This window comes from Poeciliopsis prolifica, unplaced genomic scaffold (assembly GCF_027474105.1).
Source record: "Poeciliopsis prolifica strain line A6 unplaced genomic scaffold, Auburn_PproV2 SCAFFOLD005, whole genome shotgun sequence".
Taxonomy (NCBI): domain Eukaryota; kingdom Metazoa; phylum Chordata; class Actinopteri; order Cyprinodontiformes; family Poeciliidae; genus Poeciliopsis; species Poeciliopsis prolifica.
The window spans coordinates 14,249,770-14,266,127 of record NW_026562380.1 but is presented as its reverse complement, the minus strand read 5'-3'; the positions used below and the strand labels follow the sequence as shown (position 1 = coordinate 14,266,127).

At 37.9% G+C, this 16,358-nt stretch overlaps 2 protein-coding genes across 3 annotated transcripts; one reads left to right on the top strand and one right to left on the bottom strand.

Annotated features, from left to right (window-relative positions):
• Nucleotides 1–635: 635 nt before the first annotated feature.
• Nucleotides 636–5,093, top strand: ecd (ecdysoneless homolog (Drosophila)). 2 transcript variants are annotated; one of them, XM_055029124.1, is made up of 13 exons: nucleotides 636–1,051; nucleotides 1,243–1,360; nucleotides 1,437–1,524; nucleotides 1,818–1,996; nucleotides 2,141–2,333; nucleotides 2,421–2,549; nucleotides 2,639–2,764; nucleotides 2,869–2,954; nucleotides 3,185–3,285; nucleotides 3,637–3,889; nucleotides 3,983–4,050; nucleotides 4,118–4,341; nucleotides 4,418–5,093. In XM_055029124.1, the coding sequence occupies exons 1-13, from the start codon at nucleotides 850–852 to the stop codon at nucleotides 4,652–4,654; spliced, it is 2,004 nt and encodes a 667-aa protein (XP_054885099.1). In that variant the 5' UTR covers nucleotides 636–849; the 3' UTR covers nucleotides 4,655–5,093. The 2 variants fall into 2 exon arrangements, with proteins under 2 accessions (XP_054885099.1, XP_054885098.1); XM_055029123.1 differs by having other exon boundaries at nucleotides 2,866–2,954.
• A 1,740-nt stretch (nucleotides 5,094–6,833) lies between these two features.
• Nucleotides 6,834–12,616, bottom strand: si:ch211-248a14.8 (uncharacterized). The gene is made up of 4 exons (XM_055030021.1): nucleotides 12,612–12,616; nucleotides 11,527–11,627; nucleotides 8,819–9,119; nucleotides 6,834–8,432 (listed from the first exon to the last, which is right to left on the bottom strand). Exons 3-4 carry the CDS (start codon nucleotides 8,988–8,990, stop codon nucleotides 8,026–8,028), a joined length of 579 nt encoding a protein of 192 aa, XP_054885996.1. The 5' UTR covers nucleotides 8,991–9,119; nucleotides 11,527–11,627; nucleotides 12,612–12,616; the 3' UTR covers nucleotides 6,834–8,025.
• Nucleotides 12,617–16,358: the final 3,742 nt, after the last annotated feature.

Genomic DNA, 16,358 nt, shown 5'->3' with positions numbered 1-16,358 from the left:
GAAAAAAACATGTACTGCTTTTAATTATTTGTATTTTTGTATTGCGTTGTATATTGTTATTTTCCCATACACGTGCAATGCACAAATCATTTGTATCCAGACACTGAAGCTTCATTTTAGATTTTTTTTTTTAACTTTATAATTAAGTCGCATAATGTCCTCGTCGATTAATAGCATGTTTATTCTGTATACTTCTATTTTATTAGTCTTCCGTTTTAATTGATTTTATATTTATTTTCCACAAATAAATAGTTTTGTTGTTGTTAATTATTGTGTATTTTCGTTTTTTTCGTATGGTACGATGATACTTAAAATGCTTTTGTAAATTGCAAATACAAATAAAGCTTTTCGAAAACTGTATTTTCCTACAGTTCCCATAGTTCATCGCAGTGACGTGATTACGTTTGTCAAATGTTCCGATTCCGACCCGTCTACAACGTCACTTTTTTTTAAATAAATTTGCTTTTATCCGTAACAAATCTCAATATATATATATATTTAAAAGCTGTTTATTAAATTTATAAATTGATCATTTTGTCACTAGACACTTTTTAATTAGCACATTTATCAAACCGGAACTCTCTGACAAACGTCTTAGGGTGAAGACGGCTAGAAATTAGGGAAGGACCTAAACACTGACAGATGGCGTGATTACAACATAACCCAAACTAGAGTGTGTTTTTTCCAAATCTAAACACGCTTGTGCCCTGGACTGACATCAACTGTCACATTTTGAAGATAACTAGACAGGTTGACTCTCATCAACAGTTTCTTCTTTTGGGTTTAACAAAGACTTCTGGAGTCTGGTTTATCGTTGTTTTATCAGTCGTTTCTCTCAAGAAAATCACAATGGATCCCCTGCAGAGAAGGTCGATTCCAGAAGATACGGTCCAGTACAAACTCTTTCTGGTCCAGACAGACATGACCTCCCAGCAGACCGGAGAACGGCTCAAACACCTAACGGAGGAAATGTTGGCTAAGGTTGCTCAGCTTCTGGTCCAGTACATCTGGCACGATCAACCATTCAACCTCAAATTCCATCCCGAGGAAGGTAATATGTTCTGGTTTTGCTTTACAACGCAGATGAGTTTATTCTAAATATGCAGCTGTAGACACGTTTGACGAAATTCCTGGCGAAGACGCCTTAAAAATCATTAACATTACCTCATGCATTAACGGATGCTCACTGTAATAAAGCATGGCTGCGGATCTGAATAATGTAACTTTCCTGTTCGCTGACAGGAGATGTTCCTGCTCACATCGGAGGCAGCACTCAGTATGGAGATAACATTGAGGATGAGTGGTTTATTGTTTACCTCCTGCTGCATCTCACAGAGTTATTCCCAGAACTTGCAGTCAGGTAAGACGAGATACTGATATATATAACTAATATTTACTTGCTTTGTATAAGCTGAAAGTACTGTTTGTGTGTGCAGAGTTGAGGACAATGACGGGGATTTTCTTCTTATTGAAGCAGCGGATCATCTTCCCAAGTGGCTGAACCCAGACACAAGTGAAAACAGAGTGAGTCTTCCAGACATTCACATTGCTCATTTTTAATTTGACAATCTTGCGCAATAGCAACATAAAAATCCCTGTTAGTTATATTTTGGAGCAAACACTATATCAATATTTATAGTAAAGAAAAACATTGCCTGTCTGCACCAAAATAGTCAGTGATTAACCAAAAACACATCTTAATGTACATGTTTAAAAGGAATAAATCAGTGACTGGTTGTAAGGATGTGTGATTTTTTTTTTTTTTTTTAGTGGAGAGTGAAACAAAGCAGCTGTTTTTTTTTTTCTTTCTTTTGCAGGTCTTCATCTACAGGGGAGAGTTGCACATCCTCCCCTGCCCATCCAAGTCCAGTTCAATTGGCTTTTCTCTTGATGTGGTCCCCAGTTTGGCACAAGCTCTAACGCTGCTTTCTGCTCACCCAGAAGCTTGTCTGGCCAGCCCCAAAATCCGTTCAACTCTAAACAAAAGGCTGCAAGGGTGAGCTTTCACACAATCCCAATTTTCTTTGATTTTTCTATTGTAAATTACATGGAAAATGCAAATGGAACAACCTGCTGAGGACGTCTCTGTAAATGGTTAGAATAAAAAAAAAAAAAAAGATGTCATTTCACATTTATGTAGGTACCCAGAGAAGATTAAAGCTAATCTCCACCAGGCCCACTGCTTCATCCCTGCCAGCGTTGCCTCTGTTCTGGCACAGCGTCCAGACTTGGTTGCTCCTGCGGTCTCGGCCTTCTATCTGCGGGATCCAGTGGACTTGCAGGCCTGTCGTAGCTTCAGGACATTTCCTCCTGACACGAGAGTCCTCGCCTCGGTAGACGCATGCAAAATGTGCAGGATTTGTTTGTGCTGGTTGTTCAGCTTTCATGAAACGGCGTCCTTCTCCTGCGTGAATTTCCAGGTAACATTCACCCGCTGCTTGTACGCCCAGCTGCAGCAGCAGCAGTTCACCCCAGATAGGAGGAGCGGCTTCGACCTGCCGCCTCGCTCTCATCCACAGTACAAGGCTCATGAACTTGGGATGAAACTGGTGAGGCATGGTTTGGGGGTTTCTTTTATCACGAGGAAGAAGGTGCAGATGAAGGTGGAAATATGAATCTGTTTTCACCTTATTCTCAGGCTCATGGCTTTGAGATCCTGTGCTCTAAGAGCAGGCTGCCATCATCAGACGCCAACGCTCCTGTGAGCTGCAATCCTCAGTGGAAAAACTTCTTGGAAAGTCTAGAAAAGAACGGCTACTTCAGAGTGAGTCGCACTCTTTTCTTTTTTTGTCCATACTTTTCTATAAACAGCAGATGTAGCATTTCTCCTAGGATGCTCGATTTTAATGTCCATGTTGTCAAAAGCAGGGCCAGCTGGAAGGTTCGGCGTTTTACAAAGAACTCTTAAAATCTGCACAGATCTTCTTCAAACAGTCGGTTGCCTCAAAGTCAAGGTGAGGATTCAAACATGTGCTTTCAAGTGGAGAGATCAGCCTGGCAAATGATGAATGTAGACACCAGGATTCATGATTTCCACGAAGATCGCTGTATTACGTCCTACAAATTTAATTTTGAATTGGTGGTTTAAGTTGGGACTGATAAATGTCATGTTAATTAAACTGACAAAAAGAAACACACTTGTCTTTTTTCCCCCTCAATATTCCTGCTGTGAATGTTTTTTCAGCTCCATTTCTGCGGGCGAGGAGATTCTCCAGCTGCTTCACAGCAGTCCGCTCAACCTGGAAGAGTTCAAGAAACTGGAGTCACAGCTCCCCCCGGAGGACAGTGAGTGAACAGCTTAACAGCAACAGAATAGATCCTTTTCTTGCTATGAAAGTATCTATAAAATAATCAGATTGAAGACTTGATAGGAAAGAAAAATGTGTCACACATTTTGAAGATTTCAGCAAAAAACCTACCACTCTTTCACGCAACTGACAACCACTGAGCAGCAACACGTGGGGGTGGGACGACACTTCATTTCTCACATTTTGTCACTTTGGCACGTTCTGCTACATCTCAGTAAAAGAGCTCAAAACAAATGTGTGCTTATTGCCTATATCTTCCTTCCACTGCTCATTTGCAATTTCCAATGATATCTTTGTTTTTTTTTTCTTCCTTTTTGCTAATCTAAAGACGACAGCTGGTTGGAAATCACAGCTCAGGATTTAGAGCAGTTGCTGCAGGAGAGAAGCGGCAGGGTCGCTGATGTCGACAGTGAAGGCTTGAGCTCTGCCAAGCAGAAGCGGCCTGTCGAGGAGGCTGCAGGGAAGGAGGATGAGGAGGATACCAAAGAGCAAGAAGCAGGTTACAGTCTTGTAGCTGTTAGTCAAGGGATGAAGGACTTCCTCAATGCCATGTCGTCTCATGAGGGGGCTGAAGCACCCTGGTGAGATAAGTTACTTGGAGTCATTCTTTTTTTTTAAATATATTTTTCTACCGCTGGTTTGATAAGTTTCCATTTTGTTTAAATGTTTTCCAGGAGTCTTCAGACGCAGCCTTTCAGTTTTGACCCAGGCTTGATGGCCAATGCACTAGATAGGCTATTAGGTACATAAAAGCAATGGTTTATTCATTCTCTGTTCTCTGTTGTATTTAATTATTTTAAATATTTCAGGAGGCAAAGAAGAAGAGCTAGACTCAGATGATCTGGACGATGATTACAATGATGATGAGGAGGAGGAGGAAGAAGAGGAAGAGGTGGTGAACGAGACAGAGGAAGGCTCATCTGGTCCTGCAGGGATGAGCGCAGCCGAAACTCTGGACAGCCTCAAAAGTTACATGGACCAAATGGATCAGGAGCTGCAGAGCACTAATGTTGGGAAAAGCTTCAGTCAAACGGTAAATGCTAGTTTTTATACAAAGTGTAACAGGTTTAAAATGCACCCAGGCCATTGTGAATGTGTGATTTCTACAGAACTACAAGACCTGCGTGAACAATGACCCGTCTCGTTCCCCAACGGGAGACGGGCTTTCGACGGAGGAGGGAGGAGTCGACGAGGCTGAGGAGGAGATCCAGCCTTTAGACATCGATGTCAATTTGGTCGCAAATCTCCTGGAGTCTCTGAGCAGCCAGGCTGGTCTGGCAGGACCTGCTTCTAACCTGCTGCAGAGTCTGGGAATTCAACTACCACCAAACTCGGATCCTTCATAGAGAAGGAAGAGGACTGAAATTATGAGTCTGGAACTTATTGACATAGAGGTGATGAACGAACACAGGACAAAGTTTGGCGTCTTTATGTCAAATAATTTTCTTTGTTTCTTTTTTTTTTTTACATTTCACTGATGACCTCAGATATATATGTCTATTTTTCCACCACAAAATATAGATAGACTGTGCAAATTGTGATGATTTTCCCGTCATGTGTTGTGACAGAAAAACCTCTCATTTAAGGATTAACACAAGTTGGATTTTCAATAGAGTCTAGAAGATGCAAAACTCAAGTTTATTTTAAATCATTGAAAATGGGAAATAGCCTATTATATCATGAACTGTTAATACACATATCTTTGTATAGTACTGTGATTGGATGCAAGTTTTGTAATTTTTTTACATGTCATACATAATAAACATGTTTTCAAGTTGTTTTTTATTTACTCCTTCTTTCATTGTGTGAATGCTTCCTTGTGATGTTTCTGCAATGCCACAGGAGTCCACCTGGGGTAAATTAAGTTGATCGTACATGACCAGAAATCAAACACCAGTCTCGCAGTTGAAAGCGCATATCAAAACAGGGGCCTTATCAGTAAAGTCAGGAGATATCTTTATCTCTTTATGGAGATAGAGGCATGGTCAAGGAAGTCAATCACTACTAAAGGACTCTACCATTAAGGCCATAAGTTGCCACTCATCATGATAAAGGACTGGGAAGCCCACTTTCATTTTGTAAATGTACATCTTGAAGCAGGGTGTCAAACTCCAGTCCTCAAGGGCCACTGTCCTGCAGTTTTTAGATGTGCCACAGATGCAACACACTGGACTGAAATTGCTTAATTACTTCCTCTTGTGCAGATGCATGCTAATGACCTAATTATTTTATTCAGTTGTAGTGCAGCAGAGTCCGTCCAGGACTAGAGTTTGACACCTGTGCCTTAGAGATTCCCAGACTATCCAAAACCAAACATTTTGACCTGAAATCCAAGCAGCACGTATGGGGAAGCAAAACAGGCACTACTCCTTACCTGGCCACACAGTAGAGAACGTGGGTCTCAAGTTCAATTGAAGATCTTTAAAAAAACATAAAAATCTTGGTAACACTTTATTGGAAGACTGACATTACATCGTCATGGACAATGTTTACGACTGTTGTGAAGTGTCTTTTGGTGCAATGACACTTTTAAAGCAAATCTGCATTGGCTGTAATAAAAAAATGCCCTATTTAGCATTTTCATTCAAAGTTTTATGAAAACTTACAATAACAATGAAGTAAAAGAGTCAACTTTGCCTTGTTAGTGTCATTATTTACTGAATGACATTTCATGACAACAGTTCCAGTTCCATGTTGATGTAGGTGTTACCAAATTCTTTACTCAAAGACCTGATAGGGATGTGTCAGATAATGGAAGAAACTACCTTTAAATAGATATTCCAAATGTTTTGGACCTTAACCAAGAGGACCTTGGATTGTGACTGCTGCTAAAGGTGCTTCAACCAAATGTTAAATGTTTATTGCTTGTGTCACAGTTGGTGACTGTGGAATGTTTTTATGATGTAAAGTACTTTGAACTGCTTTTCAGTTGACATTTGCTATAAAATACACTTGACTAATATCAATCCACGGGTAAACTTCTGCAATCCAAAAAGGTGTTTTCCACATTATCATTTGGAAAGTCTAGAAAAGAACGGCTACTTCCAAGTGAGTCGCACTCTTTTCTCTTTTTTTGCACACACTTCTATAAATAGCAGATATAGCATTTCTCCCATGAAGCTCAATTTTAATATCCATGTTGTCAGAGAACACTTGAGGAAAAGAAACCCTCAAATTTTCTTTAGAATAAACTTGTATGCTAACTTTCAAAAAAAAAAATTAAAAATTAATTAAAGGATGTAAAAACTTTTTGATGATGCTGAACAAATTTGTGGCTTTTTGGTAACAGGATTTAAGAATTATTAACTTATAGACAGTTCTATTTCTAAACAAATGCCTGCTTAAAGGCATCTAAAAATAGTTCATATTACAATTTTTGCTATTCTCACTGCATGGAAACAATGCTACCAACTGAGCTACCATGCAACCCCATAGGATTCACGTATTGGAACTTCAACTTTTTCAGCTGATTTAAACTCATCAGCTTTCAGCATTGACACAACGTTTTCACAGTCAATTCACTTCTTTCAGTTTTATTAAACATGCACAGCACATTTTTACAGAACAGAAATAGCTACTTAAAAAAAAGCTTGCAAATTGATAAAATTATATAAAAATACATATTTAAATTTACATTAGTAAAAACACAATATATTAAATTACGTCAGACTTTAATAAGAGGCATCATAACTGCCTATCAGGTGCCGTGCCCTTTCATCCGAGCTCACAGAATCATTCAGGGACAAGATAAACCAAAGTCTGGTTTGAGATTCATTCAGCGAAAGGTCTGAAGTTAAATATTTTTTTAACACTGATTGAAAATGTGTTTTTATGTGTCATGTAAAAATGTGAAAAAAACGAAATAAAAAACAACCCTGATCATCTTTATCCTGTTTCCTCTGAAAAAAAAAAGTGCTTCTCAGATTCATTCACAGAAAACCTCAGCAGAAATCCGGTTAGATTTGTGGGACTTTAATCCCTTAAATACTGCTCAAATATGTCACAGGTGCACAAAAAAAAAAGAAAAAGAAAATATTTGCTTAAGAGTTGCAATTACAAACGATAATATTAAAATAATTTGTTCTAATTAAGAAAAATCCATATCCAGCTTTGCACAAAAAAGAAAGTGTGTTGCTTTTTTACCAAAGATTTACGATAATCTGTACAGGTAGCATTCATCAATAGATGTAGAAAAGGCGCACAACGTGCATAACTAAATGAAGAAGAGAAATTTCAAGCAGTTTCCGAATGGTTTAGATATGCTGTTATACCCTATGTTACTTTACTTATTACCACAATATCGGAAATATTTTACTTCCTATTTTCTTGAGGTTCTTGAAGAACACGTTATATGTGAACACATTTTCACTAGCGACAACCAGCAAAATTAATCTGATTATGACGCAGGGATTTAAAAGAAAAATTAGTGCAGCTAGTTACATCTAATAGAAAAGAGACATTTAACATGTTAAGTTTGTCTAATTTCAAAATTAGAACAAATAATGTCATGACAGGAAACATGTCTCTTACTTTCAACGCTTATCAAATATACATCAAACCAATTCTAACCGGATTAATGTTAAACGTTTGACCTGACTGAAATCTTTTCACATTTTTGTGTGATTTTTTTTATTTTTATTTTTTAGAAGTGCTACTTCAATCTTTGATATTGGTAATAGCTTATAGACAGACAAGAATTCTGTACCATACAGAGGAACTACAGAAGATGAAAAAATGGCTGCACCATGGACCTTGCCGAGTATAGCAAGGCAGCCGCGACTGGTGAGATGCAGAGAGCAGAAGTGCAGACCAGGAAGTTGAGTACCATTCCAAGCAGGACAATGGCGAGCAGGTATCCGTGGAAGAGCAGATTGCGCCAGCTGCTCATTTTCAACACCAGCCAGGGTTTGTCTGGGTGTAGAAGCCACAGGAGGGCCAACACTCCACTCTGGTTGACCAGTTGAGCGTAGTAGATGTCAAAAACAGAGGGTTGGACGTCATAGGGCTGCTGGCGCACAGACTCGGACACCTTTGCTAAGCTGATCAGGGAAAGGCTGTGGAGAATCAAAGCGAGAGGCGCGTAGAGATACTCCAGAGACTCAACAACAGGAATGCCATTGGATGCTGTGCAGGGGAAAACACATTGATAAAAAAATTATATAGCCTCTAATTATATAACCTCTCTAAATCTTGCACAATTGCTTACGAAAAATATTCGTACCAACTGAACCTTCTCACTTTCTCATTATCCTCCAAATTCAATGTGTTTTATAGGGATTGCATGTGACAAATCCCAGTGGAGAGAGGGAATTAACAATTACATATTTTTTACATATACATGTTTTCACAATACGTCAATAGAATATTTTTGGTTTGTTTGTTTGGTCTGACGAACCTCTTTATTGCTCTTGACAAAATTGCAAACACCCAATAAACACATTGAGGTGGTTGTAATATAACAAAAAAGGTTCAAAGGTTGTGATCGCTTTTTTTCGTGTGTTAATATTTACCTGTGATGACAACAAACATCCCACTCAGGATAGAAATCAACACTGACAAGTGGTGAGATGGCAGAGACGCCACCTTCAGCGCAAAACTGAATCCGAGGGTGAGCAGAGGCAGCAGAGGAACAGTGAAGAGGAAGAGATTTGCGTATGGGCTGCTTGCTTTGGCCCAAGTCATGAGCACGGCGTGAACGCTGTTACAGATGGCGGGCAGCAGCAGCCTCTCTCCCAATGATCTGGAGTACGGTCTGAGATGTACCAATCTCAAGGCATGGAGGAGATTTATGAAGACAAGAGAAACCAGAACCTGGGGAGGAAATGCAAACATTGTAAGGGGAAAGCCAATTCAAAGAAAAGCAGAAATAGAAGTAGCCGGTGACTTACAGTCCACGAATAAATTACAGCGAACTTCACAACCAGTAAATTCTCTTTGACAAATCCTTTCTTTAAATTATTTTTGGCCTTATGTTTCAAAAATGTGAGGTCAACACACATAGTCACAAACTTTCCATTTCAATTAATAGTTAATTATTTCGGGAACAAAAGAAAGCAAACCAGGAGAACTATCATCAATGAAAATATAGTTATGAGACGAAAATAGAATTGCTATTTTTGTGTTAAATCATAATCGTGATCTTAAGTCGTATTTTTGTGACATTTTTTAATATAAAGTTGAGTTCAAAACACAGCAGTCCAACAATACCTGTCAGGTTAAAAAATAGAAACATTAATAAAGCAAATAATTTATAAAGTAGGTATAATGAAGTCATGGGAGCCACCAGTCATGGCATGCATGAGGCTGACTAAGTGTAAACAAATAATTAATTTTAAACTGTGAGACATTCGTGACTCAGACATTATGGGATGGGAACATTACTTATGATTATTGACCCATCCTGCACATACCAGAGATTATGGCTCACAGATCTCTTCTAACTTATCAAAATACTTATAGAGATAGCTTTGCCTTATGTTGGAAAGGAAAACAGTTCAAATAATAAGGAAACAGCCACAGGGACACTAAAACAGAAAGCAGTATCTTGGTTTCAGAATAACAAGATTAACATTTTGTGGTGGTCTGCCCAATTTCTGGTCTTTAATCTAATAGAAAACTACAAGAGTGACATTGATCATGCTATTTCTGAGCCAAGACGACGGAACCCAGATGGACTTTGAAGTGTAATCTAACCGCCTAAGGCTGACAGGTTAGTAAATTCCTTGGAACACAGTCGCGTAATAATTCTAAGGAACATTGGTCATCCAATTTAATATTGGTCTATCGATTCACAGGAAAGCTCAAAGTTTATAAGTTTACACAGTAAATGTTTGAGCTTGTATAGTAAATTACAAAAACTTCCCTTTTTAACTAACCAAATATTACCCTTCTTTTTTTGCTTCTCTTTCTGCAGATTGCCCCAGATTTTTATCATCTTTATTTCTTCAAGTTTTGTTTTGTTATAGAATGTGACGTGCTTGAGTTTGAGCATAGCTCCCTTTTTTTTAACACACTTCTAATATTTTGACCTCACAATTACTTGGAGGCACCATGGTAATATTTGATAACCAGTCATAAACAAAGATACTGTGGGCTTGGCAAGGTGGAAATGGAAAATACTAAGAGCTGAATTACTAAGAACTAACTCCACATTGAAAGGGCTTACTCGACTGCAGGTTGACATATTTTTATTTTTTAATGACAGGTGGAAAGTGTTATATCAGCAAGTCTACTTTTGTTGTTGGCAATCCTATTTAATTCCAAATCTTGCTGCAAAAACACTCTTGAGGCCTATCCGTGGACTTTTCTGGACTGTCGTTCCAGGCGGTCTTTCATGGCTAACCTTTGAACAAGGTCATGTCAGTCCGTTGCATGATAAATTGGTTAAACATCACATGCATGCGTTAATCAACACTAAGCACTTTTGCCTTATCATTACTTCTGCTCTGTCCTTCAAACCGGCACACAGAGGCAATAGTGTGTTTAGTGTGCTAGCTTTAAGATTTTGTTAAAATTTTATACAAAAGACCAACAAAGTAGTGCACTACTTGAAACTCTTCAATTAAAGTCCAATGTTCTCTTAATATGTTGCCTACCAAAAAATAAATTATGCTGTAATTTAATCTCAGTGCGAAGCAGTGTGTTTTGAGAACATCAGAAGGCAAACATAATGACAGTTTAATATGTTGTTTAAAAATGGAAAGAATGTGACACAACAAAAAGTTTGTTAAATGCTGCAAGAGATATTCAGCAGGACAACAGTCCAAAACATACAAATAGCAATAAAATTAAATAGTTTTGCTGGATGCATATTTATGTGTTAGAAAGGTCCAGTCAAAGTCCAGATCTAAATGCAAATGAAATTTAGTGTCAGAACTTAAAAAAATATGCCCACGGGTCCAATCTATCTAATATTCTTCTTTGTTTCATCACATAAAATCCCAATAAAATATTTGTGATGGTAGCATGGCTAAAACAAATCCATCAATTAAGAGGTAGAACTAATTATTTAATGTACTGCTTGCTGATATGTTTGAAAATGGAAATCCAATAAATGTTAGTTCAACACATGCAAATATAGTGATGTCAGAACAGAAATTACTCTTCAGAAATAGACCAGTATGCAAATGATCCTGCATTTTGTGCACCACTCCTCGCAGGCACATTCTCCTGGTCATGAAGGGATGACTGATTTGAAAGCAACGCTACATTTACTAACCTGGGTGAAGCAGAGAGCAACAGGGAATGGGTAATGGTACTGTGGGATAAAGATGCCAGCGACAAAGTTCCGGAGTTTGTCGGCCTGGCCATATGCGATCACTACCACAAAGCAGAAGGTGGGAATGAGCGGCTTCAGAGCATGAACTGATGAAAGATTCTTCAGTGCTGAGACATACCATCCAGTCCTCCATCTCCCTAAGCTGCAAGCAGGAAGTTTTACAGACAGTCTTTTATGTGCAAGCACACAGTTGTTATCCTTGCATACAATTATCCTAAGGTTATGTGCCTAAAAGGCACATAACCTTTCATTTTCAACATTCAATCAGGCTAAACATTACCTGTTTTATTGTCAGGTTTTGTTTTACCAAAAATGACTAAAAGCCAACATTTTGAATGCAGACGTTGTTGTTTTTTGTTTTTGTTTTAAACAACTTTCTTCAAACCCAGGATTTTGCTTACATTTTTGCTTCTTTTGCACTTCAAACTCTATGTCTTGTTTCAGATATTTTGGATATTCTTCCTTAAGATTCTGTAAACATTTCAGTGGAATATTAGCCAATTCCTCCTGACAGGACGGTTCAGGTTTGTAGACCATTTTGATACATCTTTCAGTTACTAATTTTCTTGTAGTACTTTTCTCATCAAAGCACCAACACCTTTGCGTTTTACATTTGGGAAGGTGTTTTTAATCTGCCCTCTTTGTTCGCTAAATGTACAAAGTCAGCCAGACATTGACATTGAATTTTATTAGTCAACAAGACATTTATATCTCGCCTGATTTATTCTGATTTTGCTCATCATGCCTTACAAATAAGCAGTGTGTGACGTGTTGCCTTAAAATATAATGAGAGGGGCATTTATTTAACTCAAATGCTACGAATTACCCAACTAGGGATGTACAAAGTGATAAAATCATCCTACTTATCTCATCCTTAGGGAATGTAAGAAATGCTTTTGGTAATCCTGACTCACCTAAAACAGCCGCAGTTTAGTCTTGATTAATGTCAGACTGAGGAAAAAGTTATGTGCCTTTTGCAAAGAGCTGGTTTGATATGTGGTTGTAGAAGAAAACGGGGTCTTTACCTTTTACCTAACAGACATCTTGTCATTCTGTGCAGAGGTTTCTTGCAAGTATCTGTTGTGTAAAGGTATAGTGGATCAATGAGGAATTTGCATCAGAAAGCAATACAGTCTCCAAAGAACAGCCAACAACAAAAAACAACTCTCAGGTAATCATGAGGTCAAGCTGGGTGTTTCTGAGTGTACTGCAGCTAATCAATGTTGGTCCATCGATCATACATTAGAGCATACATGAAGTTCAAACCAAAGCAACTAAAAAAAAAAAAAATCATCTTACATGTTTAATTTGTGTAACGACATCGTTTCACGTCGCAAAATACCACTAAATTCAGACTGAGCTAAATAGTACCAACTTCAAAACATATTTTAAAACAGCAAAACAAACATAGGCAAGAGAAACGCGTCTTACTCACCATTTGTAACTCCTCATAAACTCATTGTGAAGCAAACGAGTTGCGCCAAATGTTCCGAGCGATATAACGGGGAGGTGAGGACTGTAATAATTTAATCTCCGCAAATGTTTCCAGCCTTCCGCATCCTCCTGGCTCAGTGTCCTCTAGTGATACGTCAGGCTGCTTTCCGAGCTCCGGCTGTTCACCTCGTCCGTTTTTACGGTGAGCTCAGCTGAACTTTGCCCCCGCTCTGTTTGTGTCAGTGTAATTAAAGGGGCCATTTCGCTGGGCAGGAGTCAAAAGTTGGCTGTCGTCGGAACAGATAACCGTTTTGGGATCCAGCAGAAATATTTGTATCCTGGCACACCCACATAAACTGTCAAGCATTTATTAAGACTTCCTTGCTATTATAATGCTGACCTGCAGTGTTTCGCTCTGGGGGATAGTTGTGAGATTTATGGTGTTATCAGCGATTATAGATCTATATCTAATGTTTTATAAACATATTTAGCACCAAGTACCCTACTAGAATAGGCCAATTAATCAAAAATGCTTTATTTCTAAGGCTTAGAACCAGTTTGAAAAAAAAAAAAAAAGAGTCAAATGTGTCTGTCTAGATAGGTCAGGTCTGCTTAGGTAAACACGCAGTAATTACATGGGAAGGACAGCACCCTAAAGCTCAGGCAAACACATCAGTCGGTGAGGGGCTCCCGCATTCATCCAAATTGCCATATCAACCGGATGCGGAGAGGCATCAATCATGCGCATTGATTTAGTAAATAAATGAGGCTGGTCATGGGTCTCTATTTAAATTAATATGGGGACATGTATTATTATATATTTAGTTTTCTCAGCAGGGGGCAGTCGTACTTGATTTGAACAGCCACCAAAACGCAAAAAGCACTGAGAAAGCATCCACAGAAGTAAAAAAGGGAATCCATTATGCTTGGTTGTTTGAGGTTTAAACAAGTAACAGGTTGCAATTAATCATATTAATTTCTTAAAATGACCAGCCTACCCATACAGCAATTATACCACCTTGATAATGAAGCCTGATCTCATGTTTTCTGAAGAAAACTGCTAAATTAAAGACTGAATGTTGACCCTCTGACTATAACAGCTAAGTAATAAAACCCACTGGCTATTTTTGATCAAAATTGAATTTGTTTTCATTTTTGCAGTTCTGTTCTTTAGCCTCATTTAAGTTATTCTTATTTTTTGTTTTCTTTTCTTTTCTTTTTTCAATAGATTGATATTGTATATTTTTTTAAATGTACAAGTGCTTTTATTAGTATTTTTACATCTGGTTTTAAGTCTTGAAAAGACTTTAAAAAATGAATGGGGACAGAACATGCAAAAAGGAGGTAAACCAAAAACAAAAGGTCTAGAATGGTGATAAATTATTAAGATAATATAAATAACTAGAAAGAAATAAACCTTGTAGAAATACTGTTGAAAAAAAAAGCAACGTGATATTAATCAGTCGATTTTTGTGCAGTTTTTCTTAAAGGGACTGTGGGGAACGGACACATGACAAAATGAAAAGAATAAAAGCGGCAAAGTCACTTAATGAGAAAAACACCAGACACACAAAAAATAAACCTTAAATAGTAAACACGGGAAAAAAAAAATAAAGCATCCGTTGTGAAATATAAAGTAATAGCAAGCACAAGACAATCAGAGCAGAAAATAGAAAACGACTTTAAACTGTTAAACACAGAGTACACAGAAGTTAAATGGCTCAGTGATTGAATAGTCACACTATAAATGGGGGCCAGTCCTTGACAAAGGAGTCCCAAGTCAAATATCCAACCCCAGGCCATTTACTGCCCTTTCCCTTTCTTTATGCCCTTTGTCTTGTTAAGCCATTAATTGATAAGAGCAATAACATGTTAATAAAAGCAGAACTAAATAAACATATAACTAACTCTGAATTAGTTTCGGTAATGTTTAGCAGCTCTAAAATGGACCCTTTCAGTCATTATGCATGTTGTTTATGTCCAGTTTTATAATCGTGCATAGCAACAAACTCTTTCTTTTTTTGTTGACCAACATTTTTTTTTTCTTTATCAACACTTGGATGGAAGTGTATATTGTCAGTACTGGATTAATAGAAGTGATTTTATCTGTTTACACACATAATATCCAATTTAAACTCCACATTATCATTGTTTGGGCAAACAGTGGCTGCAGTGAGTGACTTTGACCATTTCAGTCATAAAATTCAAAGCAACATTAATTAGTGATTGAGAAATAATTAGAAACATAAGCACCACAAGCAATATAGTTATTTATTAACAGAACAAACATAAGGCGTTTGATGTACAGTCTTTGTGCCACAAGGCAATGTCAGTAAAAGGAAGATTACCACCTGGAACAAGTTCAATTCAATCCATCTAGCAGACATAGTAATGCACAGGCTTGAAAAAAGATCAAAAACCGAGCTTCAGACAACAAATGAATCTTGTGGGGGTCTTCCAGTAAATCTTAGATGTAAGGCGCAAGCAGTTTGGCAGATCAGAGGCGGGGAAAAGAGAGTAATAATAAAGGACAGTAGAATGGGACCTCCACCTCAAAGCCTTTATGATTTTTTATTTTTTTTTTTTGTCAATCTCACTTCATGTAGTGGCTCCCTTCAACAATGAACAGCATTTGTAACAGATACAGTGCAGACAAGTCTCGGGAATGAAAATGTAATCATGTTCAACTTGGCATGAAACCAAACCAAACATATGTCAACATAACCTACATTCTAACAAAGCAGGTGCAGAGCAAACATGGCTTGCTTTACCTGCTTATAGGACTGCCAACTTAAACATTTAAAACTGAACCAGCAACTTAACTAGCATTAATTATGTTGCATGTACTCTTCTCACTCTCTCTGTTCTGCCTTGATGTGGTGAGCACATTTCAGTCCACAGACTTGACATCATGGTGGGTGAACTCTCAAAACCTTTCCACTTAAACCCGAGTGGTTAAAAAAAGCCCCGAGTGGCACACCCTCATTGACATAAATCCTGGAAGAATCTCTATGTTAAGTTTGTTTGATTAGCACAATTCATACATGAAGTCATTTATCAATAAACTCCACACAAAAGAAAACACTCTGGGAAACACACACACAACAAAGCTCTGATCCAAAGCCTTTAAAATGCAGTTAATAATCTATAAAGTTAATAATCTATGTTAACTGATTATTGAGTGCATCATGAAACCTTGATGTTTCTTTTAAAGGGTGTACCTCAGCAATAGGAGATCCTGGTGGATCCTTGCTACAGAAACACAGAAGTCTAACCTGCCAGCAGCTCTTTGTGGATGACATCTAGTGGCAGCCGTAGGAAAAACACTGAAAGGTTTT

Excerpts from the sequence above, each read along its gene's own strand:
- ecd (XM_055029123.1), top strand. The coding sequence starts at position 850 with ATGGATCCCCTGCAGAGAAGGTCGATTCCAGAAGATACGGTCCAGTAC. Across the intron at positions 1,525-1,817 it reads CAGACACAAGTGAAAACAGA|GTCTTCATCTACAGGGGAGA; the intron begins GTGAGTCTTCCA and ends TTTCTTTTGCAG. Across the intron at positions 3,890-3,982 it reads GAGGGGGCTGAAGCACCCTG|GAGTCTTCAGACGCAGCCTT; the intron begins GTGAGATAAGTT and ends AATGTTTTCCAG.
- si:ch211-248a14.8 (XM_055030021.1), bottom strand. The coding sequence starts at position 8,990 with ATGACTTGGGCCAAAGCAAGCAGCCCATACGCAAATCTCTTCCTCTTC. Across the intron at positions 8,433-8,818 it reads GATGTTTGTTGTCATCACAG|CATCCAATGGCATTCCTGTT; the intron begins GTAAATATTAAC and ends TCCCCTGCACAG.